Genomic DNA, 16,058 nt, shown 5'->3' on the forward strand with positions numbered 1-16,058 from the left:
CATATTTACCATAAACTTTTAGTGGTAAAAAAGTTGAAAGTAGTTGTAAATCTCCTTCATCAGCAACTAATGCTACCAAAAAAGAAATGAGGCAGAAAGTAAAGGTTTTAAATGAAGATTTTTAAATAACTTTTGAAATATTTTACTCAAATATTTTCTGAAAATTTTTTTAAAATTATTTTTCAGAGTTCATGACTACTGCTAAAGGTATTTTCTTAATTATGGAAAGTCTTTTTTCAGCTATCACCAATGAAATTATATCTTTTCATTAAATATACACACACAAAAAATAACCAAAAAATTTTATATTTTCCTACCTTAAACACATTTCTTCAAAGGGTTAACTTGAAAAATACATGTCTAAGATTACAGAATATTCAATACTTTTAAGGTTTTAACATTATTTTAGATTGTACCAGAGTTTACCAAAAAAAATAACAACAAAAAAACCTGCTAAACATCAAATACCACTTGTCCACTGGGAACAATTCAGCTTTCTATCAGTTGAGTTGGTTGGATCATATTAAGTTGTTATGCACAGGTACTGACCAGAAGCCTACAATGAGATACAGATTTTACACTGAGACTGAAAAAATTTACAGAACCAGCTCTTTTTCTCTAACTCTCTACACTAAGAGAAAAATACATTACTTGGCCTACATCTTAAGGCATTCAAATAGGCCCTCTATAAGTTTTTAACAAATTGTATTTGTACTTAGGTCTTTATGAAACAACCCGAGATGATGGTAAGTGTCTCATTCCTCATTTGACAAATGAGGACAAATCACTCCTTGAGAACTAAGGTCACTGCAATCCATAGCACCCCTGACCTAGTGCCATGATTCAAATCCACAACTCTTGAGAGCTAAGACGGTGACTGCTCCAACTAGCAAACCACATATAGCCATTCCCTAACTTTGTGTTTCCCAAATCTAGCTGTGCATCAGAATTACCAAGGGATGCCTTAGCCCTACCCTTGATCTACTGAAGCAGGAAATTACTGCCTTAATTCTGTGTGATACAGGTCAGCCTGTCTTTTAATATTTGGATATCTAAAGTGAGAGCATAAATGATGAAGATACCAGTTTATAGGACTATTTCTCACACCATCATGTGAAGTTGGTATGTATCTTTGCTCCATTAAAGTATTTCTGACCTCAATCTTAAACTTTGCTTTGTCAAACAAAATCATGCAGATTTCAAATCCAATTAGAAAATAAGTATGTACAGTAAAAAACTTGGGCTTCAATTAATGAAACTTTAACAGAAACATGGCTAGAGAGGAATCTCTTCCTATAAGAGATAAAAATGATTCACAACTGCCTACTAAATACAACTGGAAGTGCCTTTCCCTATTTTGTAAAATCAAATGAAAAACCCACAAAACACATCCACAGCAATACAGGTGAGGCAAGGGTCTATATTCCTTTCCATTACAGGTGGGGTATATGTCTACACCTGAACAAAATACAGGTAACAATCTAAAATCAATCATGACAATAAAATACTTTCCATTTTCCAAGTTTGATGGTATTATTTACATTTTAAAAAATAATTTTTGTTCTTTTGATTTTTAAAAAGACACAACATGCTCAAGGGTACATAGAATATGGAAAAAGTCTTCACTTCGTTTGAGAGATCAACTGGCAGTAAAAAACAATGTTCTTACATATTAACCAATTCAAGAATGATATCACCAGGGAGTCTAACATGGTGTTTACTTCAAAGATGATATTCAAGTATGTTATTTAGAACACTATGTCTAATGTATCTATAAAGAAGCAAGCACTGCTATCTGATTTTTGTAGTTTTTAGTATCTTCTATATCCACCACCACCACCACCACCACCACCACCACCACCTCCTCCTCCTCCTCCTCCATATGGATCTCCATAGCCTCTTCCACCATAGCCCCCTCTTCCACCATAACCCCCTCTTCCACCATAATCTCCCCTGCCTTGGAAACCTCCTCTACCACCTCCTCCTCCTCCCCCCCACCCTCCTCCCCCTCCCCCACCACCTCCCCAACCTCCTCCACCCCCCCAGCCACCTCTTCCACCCCCACCCCCACCACCTCCTCTACCACCACCTCCACCACCACCACCCCAACCACCCCTTCCACCGCCGCCTTCTTGTCTCTTTTGCCAAGGGGGCATTTCTGGGGGTGGTGGTTCAATTTCATTCGGCCGGCCTCCCCTGTCAGGCACCCTTCCCATCAGCACCTGTGTGAAGAAACATTTTCTTTTAGTTTCTAATATTTTAAAAGTTAAAGTTTACATAAAAGTTTCAAGTGATGTTGTTTCTAATAAATAGAAGCCAAAATTTAAGGACATGAAAGTATCAGACATGGCAATACAAATGAATATTAAAAATATTAAGTGTGGGATAAGGAGAAATCTGTTAAAGGATACAAAATCACGGCTAGACAGGAGTAATAAATTCTAGTTTTCTACACCATTGTATGATGACTGTAGTTAATATATAGCTTCAAATAGCTACAAGGAGGATACTGAATGTTCCCAACACAAAGAGATGATAAATGTTTGAGAGGGATATGCCAATTACCCCTGTCTGATCACTATACATTGTATGTATCAAAACAGCACTATGTTCATACATACGTACAATTACTGTGTTTCAATTTAAAAAATAATTTTTTACCTCCTGTTTACCAAGTCTGAAGAAAAAAGAAAAAATGAATTTTTAAAAAAAGGAAATATGAAAAAATATAAAATATGTGATACATGACAAATTCCTTAGAATATACATATATATATTTTTGTTGTTGTTGTTTTTTGTTTGTTTGAGACAGAGTCTCGCTCTGTCACCCAGGCTGGAGTGCAGTGGTGCAATCTCAGCTCACTGCAAGCTCCACCTCCTGGGTTCATGCCATTCTCCTGCCTCAGCCTCCCGAGTAGCTGGGACTACAGGCGCCCGCCACCACACCCAGCTAATTTTTTGTATTTTTAGTGGAAATGGGGTTTCACCATGTTAGCCAGGATGGTCTCGATCTCCTGACCTTGTGATCCACCCGCCTTGGCCTCCCAAAGTGCTGGGAATACAGGCGTGAGCCACCGCACCTGGCCTAGAATATATTATTTTTAAACAATCTGAGACAGTATTTCTGAAACTTAAAGGCTTAATTTTTTCTCACTTAAATTCGTTTAGCAAATTCTGTAACAAATGTAGTACCCACTTCACTAAGAAGTTTCTTTAGGAAAATATTTTTTTATATATATAACGACATGCCTGACATTCATACCATTTATACAGTAACAACTCTGGACTTTCCATTGCCATTGATTTGGTAATTGATCATCCAATAAAAGACTATATTCCTAAGCACATTTCATTTCAAAAATGTATGAAGTATATACAACATGGGACCTTAATGAGGTCAGAGATTGATATAAAAACTGTAATTCCAGGTATCAACGCAAAGAGAGGGATTCTCAATGAACTACTTCTTTTAAGAAACTTAAGCTCACTGACTTTCAGTGGTGATACTAGTGCCATATTATTATAAGGAAAACACAGTTGATATAATTCCTTTACTATGCTTTATAATCCTTTCAAAAATACACTAGGGAAGAGTTTAAGTATCCAACCTTCTGTAGAAAGTAGCAGCTTTATATGCCATGAGCAGAGGAAAGATAGCAATAAGAAGGGTGTCATCTGCTCACCACAGACAAGGGGAAGCCAATAGCTTCCTGCTACTGCCTTTCAGGAAGGAAAACAGCAACTGCCTCAACCAAAATGACCAGTTAATTATATACTTCCATTGATCCTCTAAATCAAAACCAAGTTTAGGATTTATGTCATAAATGAAAGATAAAAAGTGCAATATCCTCAATGTGAGACAAGGTTCTAAGTATGCAACATTCTTTTAAAGATGGCAATGATGTCCTAATTACCAAATCCAAAAAACAGCCTTTCCTGGTTATTATTCTCACTGGTCTCTCTACCAAACATGGTATGTTGGTGGCCATATGGAGATGCCAGAACTGATCATAAAACTACCCTCAAATAATGAGACCATAAATCATAAACTCAGAAGAGATGGCCAATGTTGCTTACAGAAATAAAACTCTTGATCCAGCAAGACTAAATTATAACCCAATGCAAAATGTTAAGTAATATATTTAAAGAGAGAACACTTTCAGAAGGGATTGAGCCACAGTGGAAGCAAAGAGGCAAACATTGGTGATGCCTAACTTAGCAATAATTAGAAAAATGACTTTAAAAACAACCATCCTTCTGAAAAGGTATTTTATCTCAAGTTACACTGAGTGAGAAGCGATGCTTTAAAATTACCCAAATCCCTTATTTCTGATTTTTTTGCTCTTTTGTAATAAAGTTTGCCATGGAGTGCTCTACCTAAATGAACAAGACATGCCAGTAAAGCTGACATAAACATACTAAATTAGTTTGTTATTATTGCTGTTGTAAAGTAAAAAATTCAGTTTCCTTGAGTTTAAGACTACTGTCAGAGAAATTGATGTATACTCCAAATCAGGAAACAGAAGCTCAAAGAGGTTCAGTAGCTCGCCCAGGTCATTTCTGTAAGTAAATGATAGAGCCAGGATGGGAACACAGAATGGTCTGACTCTAAAGCACGAACTCTTCTTTCCTTTACACCAAGGATGTAAGGAATCTGTTAGTTCTTGAAACAATTACTTTTTAGAAAACTGGAAAATAATTCTTGCTAAAGCTTTGACAAAAACAATTCGTAATTCCTCTAATTCAGATAATACTTTGATTTATGAACACACAAATTCAAGTGAATACACATACATACACAAAAATAACATAACTAAGCCTAGACTGAACCCCCCTGCCACTCTTTCTTCTAAATATTTACCAGGACATGAAAGAAAAATAGGTTAAAATCTGTAAAAACATTAAGTAGGATATTATCAGTTCATTTTCCACTGTGCTGAAAGAAACACCAACCTTATTGATGGCACATGCGGTCTTCTCCCGGCTGGTGCCACTACTTGTCCTAATGATCTTGGATAGATCTTCACGAGCAGCAAGTAGATGTGCCATTGTAATTGTTGTCTTGGGTGACAAAGCATAACGTTTAGGCTGATAAATTCTTGCTATATCATCTGTTTTTACCTAAATGACAAAAGGTAAGGAAAAAAAGGAAGAAAAGTACATTTTAATGAAAGAGCAAAAACAATCATAACCTTTAGAAAGAAAGAAAAAGAGATAATGCATAAGCAAGGAATCAGAAAAGAGCAAAAACACCCAAATATCTGATAATTTAGGAATAATTTAGAACAAATAAAATAGACCAACAAGTGTTAAAAATACGTAACTACCAGCAACAACTCGCTAAAAAATAACAAAAAAAAATTCTATTCATATTAACAAAAAAAAAAAAAACCTAAAAAATAGTTTTACCAAAACCACATACACGACCTTTAAAAGGGAAACATCAGTAAATCTTGCAAAAACAAAAGGCAAACTTGTATACGTGGTAAGAAACACCAAGTTTCTGTAAGGGGACTTTAAGTATTATTGTCAGTTTTCCCCAGAATTAACTTATAATCCTACAGAAACAGTTTTTGAGAGAATGAAAACAAAAAAAGAATCTAAAGTTAAATCCAGAAACTCAATATGTAAGAATAACTAAAAGCATTTTGAAAAATAATCCTACCAAATACTAATATGCTATAATACAAAATCATCATCATCTTAACAGTTAACATTTAATGAGCACTTATTAAATGTGCCAGGATGCTGTTCACTTAGTAAGGCATTATTTCTTTAATCCTCAAAATATCCTTTTAGAGTGGTTGGTTTTTATTATGCCCTTTTGCAGGTGGGAAAAAAAAATGAGGCATAGAAAGCTTAAGTTAGTTCTCCAAAATATAAAGAGAATCCTAGCTCTGTCCACTTACTAACAAAGGCCCACCTGACCCGCAAGCACAGGTCTAGTATAGATAACAGTTTGCTATCCCACCTCCATCTAATTAACTAGAACTTGGGAGAAAAAAATAAGATGGATGAAACAGTATATTGAGACTCAGAGCCTCATAAATCTATGAATGCAATAAATGATAAAGGAGACATCACAGATCAACGAGAAAAGGAAAGGATTATCTTTTAAATGGTGCTGGAATGACCTGGTGGCTATCTGTAATAATAACAATAATATGGCACACCATATAACAAAGGGAATTCCAAAGAGAATAAAAAGTTAACTGAGGTTTAATTTTAAATTTAAAAACAACTACATTGCAAAAATTAAAATTTCTGTACTTCAAAAGACATAAAACAACACCTAATGACAACAGGGGAAAATATTTTCAACAAATAATCAACCAGCAAACCTCCTTTATATATAAAAAGCTCAAACAAAAGGAAAACAGAATTCTACAGGAAAAAAAATGACAAGACATATAAATAGAAGTTTTAAAAAAAAGGAAATTCAAATGACTAATAAGCTTAGGAAAAAAGGTCAACTTTGTCAATAATAAGAACAGACAAAACAAGTTAGTCTTTTTAACCACCAAGTTAGCAATAAAGAGGCTAAAGTGAGACAACATTTCATTTACCTTACTGATAGGAGTTTAAATTTATATAAACTTAACTGGAAAACAATTTGGCCATGGGAAGCGAGAGCATTAAGAGACATAACCTTTGACACAGTAAATTTCCTTTAAGGAATCCACCATAAAATTTTACTTTGAAATTTATATATAAAAAATTATACATAGAAACATGCCTGGTATTGTTAATAAAGAAAAAAATGTATAAAATAAGAGAATTAAGTAAATTACTGAATCACTGTGATAAAACATAATGCAGCCATAAGAAGGACTACTGAAAGAAATTTAGTACTGTTATATGCTATGACATGGATGAACCTTGCAAATATTATGCTAAATCAAAGAAACCAGAGGCAGAAGCCACATATTGTATGATTCCGTTTATATGAAATGTTCAGAGGCAAATCCACAGAAACATAAAGTATATTATAGTAATAGTTGCCAGGGCATGGAGGTAGGGAGTATTGGGAATGACTGCTGAGAGGCAGCTATGTCATTTTGGGATGATGGAAATGTTATGGAATTACATATAGGGTTATACAACACAGTGAACAGACTAAAAACCACTGAATTGTATACTTTAAAATGGTATATTTTGGCCAGGCACAGTGGCTCACTCCTGTAATCTCAGCATTTTGGGAGGTTGAAGTGGGAGGATCACTTGAGGTCAGGAGTTTGAGACTAGCCTGGGCAACACGGCAAAACCCGGTCTCTATAAAAAAAAAAAAAAAAAAAAAAAATTTTAATTTGCCAGGTGTGGTGGCACACGTCTGTAGTCCCAGCTGCTTGAGAGGCTGCAGTGGGAGGATCACTTGACCCTCCAGTGAGTTGCAGTGAGCTATGATGATGGCACTGCACTGCAGCCTGGGCAACAAGACTACACCTCAAAAATAAAAATAAAATGGTAAATTTTATGTTAATTATATCGCAAAAAAATTAAAAGTTAATTTCAAAAAGGGTACTAAAATAGAGTTTTTAGAGATATTGGAAAATTGTTACATATATTTAGTGAAAAAGCATGCTATAAAATTACAATCACAATATCTCGATACTAGCTAAACAGTAAAGAAACTACATAATCTTTCTAATAAATGACTATAATCTTTTTGAAGGGCAACTGTAGAGTATGCATCAATAGCCTTAAAATCATTTCCTTTAATCAAGATATTTCACTTTTAGGAATATATCATGGACATGAACAAAAATTTAGCTGTCAAGGATTTTATTACAGGGTCAAAGAGGCAAAATTAGAGAAAACCTCAGTGTCTATCAATACAGTATATATATGCATATAATAAAATATTGTGCAAAGATTTAAACTGCTGTAGAACAAAGTTGATAATGGTCACTCAACAATAGAGACACATTTTCCTATCATTAAAATAGGGAGAAAATGATAAAGGTATAATAAATTTAACAAGTTTAACAAGAAAAGAAAACTTAGTATACAAAGGCATATAATCATATAATCAATTGAAAAAGACCGAACGAAAGGCCAAAACTGATCCATACATAGCCTGAGGAAAATACATTTTTAAAAACCTTCCCAAATAAGAAAAAAAACAAAAACACAACCTCCTTGTCCTAAAACATGAAGAAAAAAGACCAAGATGAGACAATAAAATATCAAGCTATTTCCTAAAGGAATATTTGCTCAAAGCTCCCATTGAAGTCCAGTTAAGGGGTTAAACATGCCCATGAATCTATGTCACTAAATGTTGAAAGAGTATGTCAAAACTCATTTGTTTTGGATTTCTCTGTAATCTTAATGCCAACACTGAAAATATCAAAGTACAGTAGGACAATTTTAATGCCACTACCGTTCACAATTTGCTAAATATTCCTAAATTCCTTTTTCTCAATAAAATTCTGTTAGGTTAAACTGGAGACCCAACATATATACAACCTCTAATAAGTTTCCAGAGCTCAGTAATGCTGGTGCTTCCCACACATCTGAACTCTATTCCATTTCTTGAGGTCAGCAATCATGTCATCTACTTCGCTGGTAACTTATAGTTCTTAACAGCATCTGAGCTTCTTGCACAAAGCAGTTACTCCAATGAAATACACAGACATCCCTTGGAGTTTATCCTGGCGCACATGCAGAAGTGATTCAGGCTTTAACCACTCAAGAAGCTGATTAAACACAAACAAATCTTCTATATATAATCATAGGCAGTACTGAGATGTTCATCCTGAACCAGGTACATAGTACCTGACATACACAAAGTGCTGAGTGTTTATTAAAGAAAATGCATGAATGATGATCTTTAATCCCTCTTCTAATCACTCTTCACTTTTCTGTATCTGTCAGGTGTTTGGAAAGAGACTCTATGTAAAACACATGAGGGAGGATTTCTAGGTAAATGAGTCATACTGAAGACACTAAATTATAAAAGGTACATATATCCTAAATTATAAAAGGGACAGATAAAAAGGGAATCAACATTTCAAAACACTCAAAGTCTATTTTGTAAAACAGTCCATGCCTCCAACCCCTGGTGACATGCTGCTACTCCTTTCCTGGACAAAGAAAAATACAGTATATAGGGGAAAAAAATGAGGTTTCTTTTCCTGAAAAAATGAGCAACTACAAAGACCACACGTTGGCATTAAGAATTGCCACAGCACATCGGCCAGCTCCAAAGTCTGACGTTAATGATCCCTAATAATGACTGTAGTTCCCAGTAGGCTTTATCGTGCTTTACTCTTTTCTTTTTAAGAGACTGTGACTCGCTATGTTGATCAGGATGGTTTTGAACTCCTGGCCTCAAGTAATCCTCCCAGCTCAACCTCCCAAAGTGTTGAGATTATACGTTGTGAGCACAGCACCTTCCCTCCCACCCCAACTGCCTTTATTATTAGAGACAGAGTCTTGCTCTGTCACCCAAGCTGTAGTGCAGTGGCATGATTATAGCTCACTGCAGCCTCAAACTCCTGGGCTCAAGCGATCCTCCTGCCCCAGCCTCCTGAGTAGCTGGGACTATAGGCACACACTACCATGGACAGCCGGTGCTTTACTCTTAAATATGGACAACCAAAAACTACTCTGCAGCTGAAGAAGCCACCAACATGAGAGAGACCAAGAAAAATAAATAAATAAACAAAAAATTATGCTGGAGGAAACAGATAATTGAAAGTAGAAAAAAAAATTACAAAAGCAAAGTTTCTTTACTCAAGATGATAGTATACCAAAAAATATTTTTAAAAAATCAAGAAACAAAAAGAATTTAAGGAAATTTTAAAAATAATTGCAGAAACAAAAATTCAACACCAACTATACAATAAAGTTAAAAACATTTCTGAGAAAGTGAATCAAAAAAGGGAAAGAGAGGGAAAATGAGAGGAAAAAAATAAAACAATTTAAGTGGGTCTATCTAGAACGTTTAATATCTGACTAAAGCATTTCAGAAAGAGGATAAAGAAAACAAAAAGGAAAAATAAATAAAGGAAAATATAAAAGCTAAGAGTCTACATATCAAAATGTTCATCTAGTTAGTAAGTCACGATGAATGAAAAAAAAACTCAGACCAAAATATGCTGTGCAATTTCAGAACTCCAAGGATAAATAGTCCAAAAGCTTACAGAGAAAAATAACAGGTCACACAAAGACACAGAATGGAGTCCGTTTTCTTAACAGCAGCATTAAATACTTGAAAACGATGACGCAATGCCTTCAATATTCTTAGAGAAATATATTTTCAACCTAGAATTTTATATTCAAATGTGAAAGCAGACTAAACATTTTCAAAATGCAAAGAGATTGAGAAAAATCACCTCCTATGCACTCCGTGTTTGGAAATTACTTGTGGATTTCCTACAACAGAACAAGGGGATAAACAAAGAGTAGACCATGAGATCCAGAAGGTAGTAGAGCAGCCAAGGATAGCCATGCAAACAGCCCCAATTGCAATAAGTGGATGCAAGTTTTTGAGAGAAAAAGTATACAGAAAATGGAGAACTCGGCCGGGCGCGGTGGTTCACGCCTGTAATCCCAGCACTTTGGGAGGCCGAGGCGAGCGGATCACGAGGTCAGGAGATAAGACCATCCTGGCTAACACGGTGAAACCCCATCTCTGCTAAAAAAAAAAAAAAAAAAAAAGAAAAATACAAAAAAATTAGCCGGGCATGGTGGCGGGCGCCTGTGGTCCCAGCTGCTCAGGAGACTGAGGCAGGAGAATGGCGGGAACCCGGGAGGCGGAGCTTGCAGTGAGCCGAGACCGCGCCACTGCACTCCAGTCTGGGCGACAGGGCGAGACTCCGTCTCAAAAAAAAAACAAAATGGAGAACTCATTAGAAGACCTAATTTTTAAAAAATTAGATTAGAGTTTAAAAAAAAAAAAAAAAAGGATTTTATCATATTGCAGAAATACAATGCAAGAAAAGATAAAATTCATTTAGAAGCCCCTTTGTAGGTTGATTAGCCCTCCAAAGATGTCCACATCCTAATTCCTGGAACCTGTGAATGTTACCTTGCAGATGCAGCTGTGATTAAGTTAAACATTTTGAGATGGAGAGCTTATTTTGTATTAGCTGTGTGGGCCTAATATAATCACAAGGGTCCTCATAAGGGAGAGACAGGAGTCAGGGACAGGAGAAAGCAATGTGACAATGGAAGCAGAAAGAGAAAGAAAGGCTGGAAGATTTTATTAGGCTACTGGCTCTGAAGAGAGGAGATGAAGCCAAGAGCTAAACTATGCAGGTGGCATTTAGGAGCTAGGAAATGCAAGGAAACAGATTCTCCCCTAAAGCATCCAGGAAGAATGCAACCCTGCCAATACCTTCACTTTAGGACTGCTAATCTCCAAATTTTAAGAGAATAAATCTGTATTACTTAAGCTACTAAATTTGTGGTAAACTTTCACAGCAGCCATAGGAAACTAATACATCACATGGAAAGAGACATCATGTGAAAGACAAGAAGGTAACAGAAGCATCACACTTATGAGAAGCTAATGCCTGATGATCTGAGGTGGAATAGTTTCATGACAAAACCCTCCCCCTGCCCCCCCACCCTCTGTGGAAAAACTGTTTTCCACGAAACCAGTCCCTGGTGCCAAAAAGGTTGGGAATTGCTGGCATAAGTGACCCTAACTGGTCTAACATGGGGCAGAAGAACTGCCCAGTTAATAAAAAAAATGTAAAAATAATAATACCTGAAACTCCACTTGCAGTCAAGATAATCGGCACCAGATTTACTCTCCCATCTGAAACAACTAAAAAACTGGATAACCCACGTGATGTGAACCAATGACGGTCAGACAATGGACATCAAGGAACACAGGACAATGATCCCTAAGTGAGGAGAAGGCCTGTAATTGTCTCAGCTTACTGCCTGGAGAGTTTCCAGGTGATGATGCAGGGTGGGGAGAACGGGGGTGAGGAGTGATCCCAGACTAAGCATGGGTACAGATTAGAGGCATAAAATGGGGGTGATGGGAGACAGCTCTTTAGAAAGCTATCTGAAGAGATTCAAATTTGGAAATGCCCTCACCTCCCAACCCCCTCCTCAACTGAAACACATTCTATAATCCAGCCTTAAGATACTTTTAAGACCTGTTGGCATCAGTACTACCTGCAACTATTCTTATATCCTGCTTTCTTGTTACATTGCTCACCATATCTATCTCATTATCTCATATGATGCCCCTTCTTTTATGCATATCCTGGCATAAATCACAGTAACTATGAGTTTAAAATAAATGTCAAAACTGTGGGGAAAAAATAAGTTATATGCAACAGGGATTTATACAAGACCAGAATCATCTTGTAAGACCAGTAGTTGACCTGGATATGTAGTTGAGATAGCGATGCAGTGCAAATGTGGCATGGTTACATAACAGACAAGCAAGCCAGAAGAGCTGTTATAGGCTACCACCTACAGGACACATATGGGAAAACAGCCTTACCTTTGCTCTATCAGACCATCCAAAGGACTGTACAGTCACATCTAATCGTTTCATTAACATTCGCCGGCGGCACTCATATTCACAGGAAAGAGCATCATTTATTCTTTCAAGTTGTTCCTTAAAAATTTGGAGACAAAAATAATAAAACTTTAGACTCTTTCCTTCTGCAAATAAAAGAAATCTGAAAATTGTTCTAAGTACTTCCTACTGAGTCAAAAGATACTATACTTACTGACCATTTTCTGTTCCCATGAGACTTTACAGTAAATTAAATACTGAAGCATAATTGAAAGAACGTTTATGATATCCAGAAGACATTAAACATACAAATTAAATTCCACCTGTTGGTAGAGTATACCTTATCTGTAATCAAATATGTTAATTTAAGTAAAACATTTACCTGCTAAGCAGTCTGGACCAATAAGAAAAGAAAATACCAATAACTCATCTTGCTGGCTTTGAGCCTCTGTTCTTTTCAAATCACAACTGTGCTAGCACATTGAGTATTATAAATATTCTCAACCAGGTATTTTAAAAAATTAATTAGTAATTTAACTAAAGAAATGTTAGGAAATATTACTCCAGAAGATCAATCAATTTTAACTGTACAAAATAATATACGCATACTGTATATTGAAAAATAGATGTTCATTTATAAAATTAAGTCATATTCACTAATTTAATTACATAAAACTAATAACAAAAAGGGGGATTTACCGCCTGTTCTGAATTTAAATCAATTTTCAGCAGTGGTTTTCCCACATGATTTTTCTGGACCTTTGAGAGAATATCTTTCACCTAAAAGTAAATATAAAAGATTGTGAAAAATGTATATTCCTAATTTAAAACAATCTTATGCTTGTTTAAAGTATTGCTCTGAACACTACAGAATAAAATAGTAAAGTGACATAATTAAAATATACCATCACACACCAGAATACCACTACAAAACAGAGTATCTTTTTCAAAAAAGCACATTATATTTATTCAAGCTATAGAACACATTCTTTCCCAGCATAAGAATGAACATACTCAGACAGTTAAAGAAGTACCCAGGTTCTACTATGAGAATCTGTGTCTTAGTGAAATAACTTTGGAGTTCCTACTTAAGATAGCACTTTCCTACTTCCTAGTAAATTTTCAAAAGGGATACTAAAACCTTTGACCAGCACATTGATTTTTCTCAAATAAATGCTATGTACACATTCCAGTTGTAAGTATTCTCATTCATTGTTCAGCAAGACAACATAAGGGAGCAAGCCATCTATCTCAATTACAGTCATCACGTACATATTTTCATTACTTGTGCAAAGCCCCTAATTTAAATTACTTGAAACATTTTTATTTTGATAAACAAGATATTAGGCATTTACTTTTCCTTTAGGAATATCAGGGTCATTCAGTAATTTATCCTCCTAACTAAAGGATTAATTTACCTTCCTGACTGGAGAATCCATCATTAGCTAAAGAAAATATTTACAAAACCAAATGAAATATTTACAGTTTTTTTTCACAAGGTAACCAGAGGAAACAATCAAGGGCAGTTCAGATTTTGAGGAGCATGAAGCTTATTTAATGTTGGGGGCACTCTTTAAGGAAAGAATTCAAAATTAGCTTGGAGGCTGGGGTTGCAATGTGGAGTAACTGTAAATGGGCACAGTTGAGATTTCTTCTGAGGGTGATGGAAAAGCTCTAAATTAAAGAGTTTGGTGATGGTTGTTCAACTCTGTAAATATACGAAAATTCAGTGAACTATATATATATATATATATATATATATGCTCAAAATGGGCAAATTTTATGGCATGATTACATTTCAAAAATGGTGTTTTTAAAAAATTAGCTTAGAAAGAACCTACGCAAATAAGAGACTCCAAAACTTCAGCTTTAGTAGCTTCACAGCAAATCTACATCTACAATGATACAATTTCTGTACTGATACATTTTTTACATATTTTAAAGAAATTATTATTTTCTTAAAACGGACCATTTCTGTAGATTCTCCAACTATTGTAAATATCTCCAATTTTAGGATTTTTCATACATTATAACAAGTATGAGTTGTAACTCCTCACTCCAGAGGAATTCTCAATGTATACTTGTAGTTTGTTATGTGTAATCACATTCAGCTCCATTCCTAGGATTCCAACATTACGTAATAGTTTTAATAAATCTGAAAAATCACTTGTTATAGAGTAAGTTAAGGGCACAGGCTGTGAAGGTTGACTACCTGGGTTTAAACCTCAGGTCTACCACCATTTAGAAATGCGATTGTTTAACTGATTAAATCTTTCAGTACCTCAGTTTCCTTGCATGGTTGTCTAGGTAATACTACACAGGGGCGATGTATGACCCATAACCTTGGGTGATGTGAGAATTGAGTTATTACATATAAACATTTAGAACCACCTCACATGGGTGATGTTAGTATTAAGTGAGTTATTACATGTAAACATTTACAAAAGTGAATGCTATATATTTGCTGTTATTATACCACCACTATATATTTGTTATAATTATACCACTATAATTACACATTTGAACAACTTTAAGTTAGAAAATAATACTTTCCTTCCCCAGTGATAACAAAGTGTCTTCTGGACAAATCACATGTAGAAGAAAGAAAACATGAAAACTTTTACTCTTGGTTAAAAACTGAATAGAGTAGGAAGACCTTTGAAGGAAGTATTTAGCCAAGATGGTCATAGTAACAACTACCTTATAATTAGTATGCCAGTATTTGAACCTAGGCATTACAGACTGCTTCCAAGTAAGGAAAGGAGGTAATTGAGAATGTTTTTAATATTAAATAAAACCCATAAAATGGAATAGCCACTTTGAGAAGCACTAGAAAATTATTATGAACTCAGAAATCTGTCTAATTTGAAATAGTCCCAGAAAATTTAGTAAACCCCAGATCAGTCTTCATCCAGAAGAAAACAGAAAAAAATTCTGAAGAGTAACTTGTTAACTCTCTAAGAATGTTTTTGAGCTGAGATTCACAGACTTACTCTCTGGTTTGTAAGTTCTACCAAAAAAAAATTTTTTAATATTCTGTTTTTATCTTAATGACACTATAATTCTCTTACATTCATTAAGACACACCTTATTTTTCAGTTCATAAATTATCAATGCAAAAGAGATCTTTACTGAACAAGGATTTAGTTCAAGGCACTGTGTCTAAAAACGGAGTTATGTACTTATTCTTGAAGGTTAGGCAAGAATTTTATTTTCCTTTAAAATGAATCCTCTATTATTCCCCTAGAGGACTGCATATTTAACAAATGAAAGCCAGGAACTAGGCCAGAATTTGGTCTGTGAGAGTAGCATCCTCTCTAATATATGGCTTGACTGGGAATAAGAGTTGTTCACTAACTGGAAAAAAAAAAATTCCAAAGTACATAAGGTACATAGTTTGTAGTTGTTTTTAACTATCCCCATCAGGGTCCTAATTAATACATTCTTCCATTCATTATATAATGCATTTACTCTCACTAAACATTTATCCACCAAAAACTGTGCATGCTCACTGCTAAAGAAACCACACTGCAATTCTATTAACATCCATTTTTTTAAAAGTTTACACTCC

At 35.1% G+C, this 16,058-nt stretch overlaps 1 protein-coding gene across 1 annotated transcript in view; it reads right to left on the reverse strand.

The window, feature by feature from the left end:
* Positions 1-287: 287 nt before the first annotated feature.
* The window catches only part of FAM98B (family with sequence similarity 98 member B), a 32,802-nt gene continuing 17,031 nt past the window's right edge, over positions 288-16,058 (reverse strand). The window contains exons 5-8 of the mRNA XM_023230239.2: positions 13,187-13,267; positions 12,470-12,586; positions 4,954-5,121; positions 288-2,222 (exon numbers count right to left, since the gene is read on the reverse strand). Of these exons, the coding sequence (XP_023086007.2) occupies positions 1,812-2,222; positions 4,954-5,121; positions 12,470-12,586; positions 13,187-13,267 (777 nt within the window). The 3' untranslated portion in view covers positions 288-1,811. The remainder of the gene's footprint in view (positions 2,223-4,953; positions 5,122-12,469; positions 12,587-13,186; positions 13,268-16,058) is intronic.

This window comes from Piliocolobus tephrosceles, chromosome 6 (genome assembly GCF_002776525.5).
Source record: "Piliocolobus tephrosceles isolate RC106 chromosome 6, ASM277652v3, whole genome shotgun sequence".
NCBI classification, from domain to species: Eukaryota; Metazoa; Chordata; class Mammalia; order Primates; family Cercopithecidae; genus Piliocolobus; species Piliocolobus tephrosceles.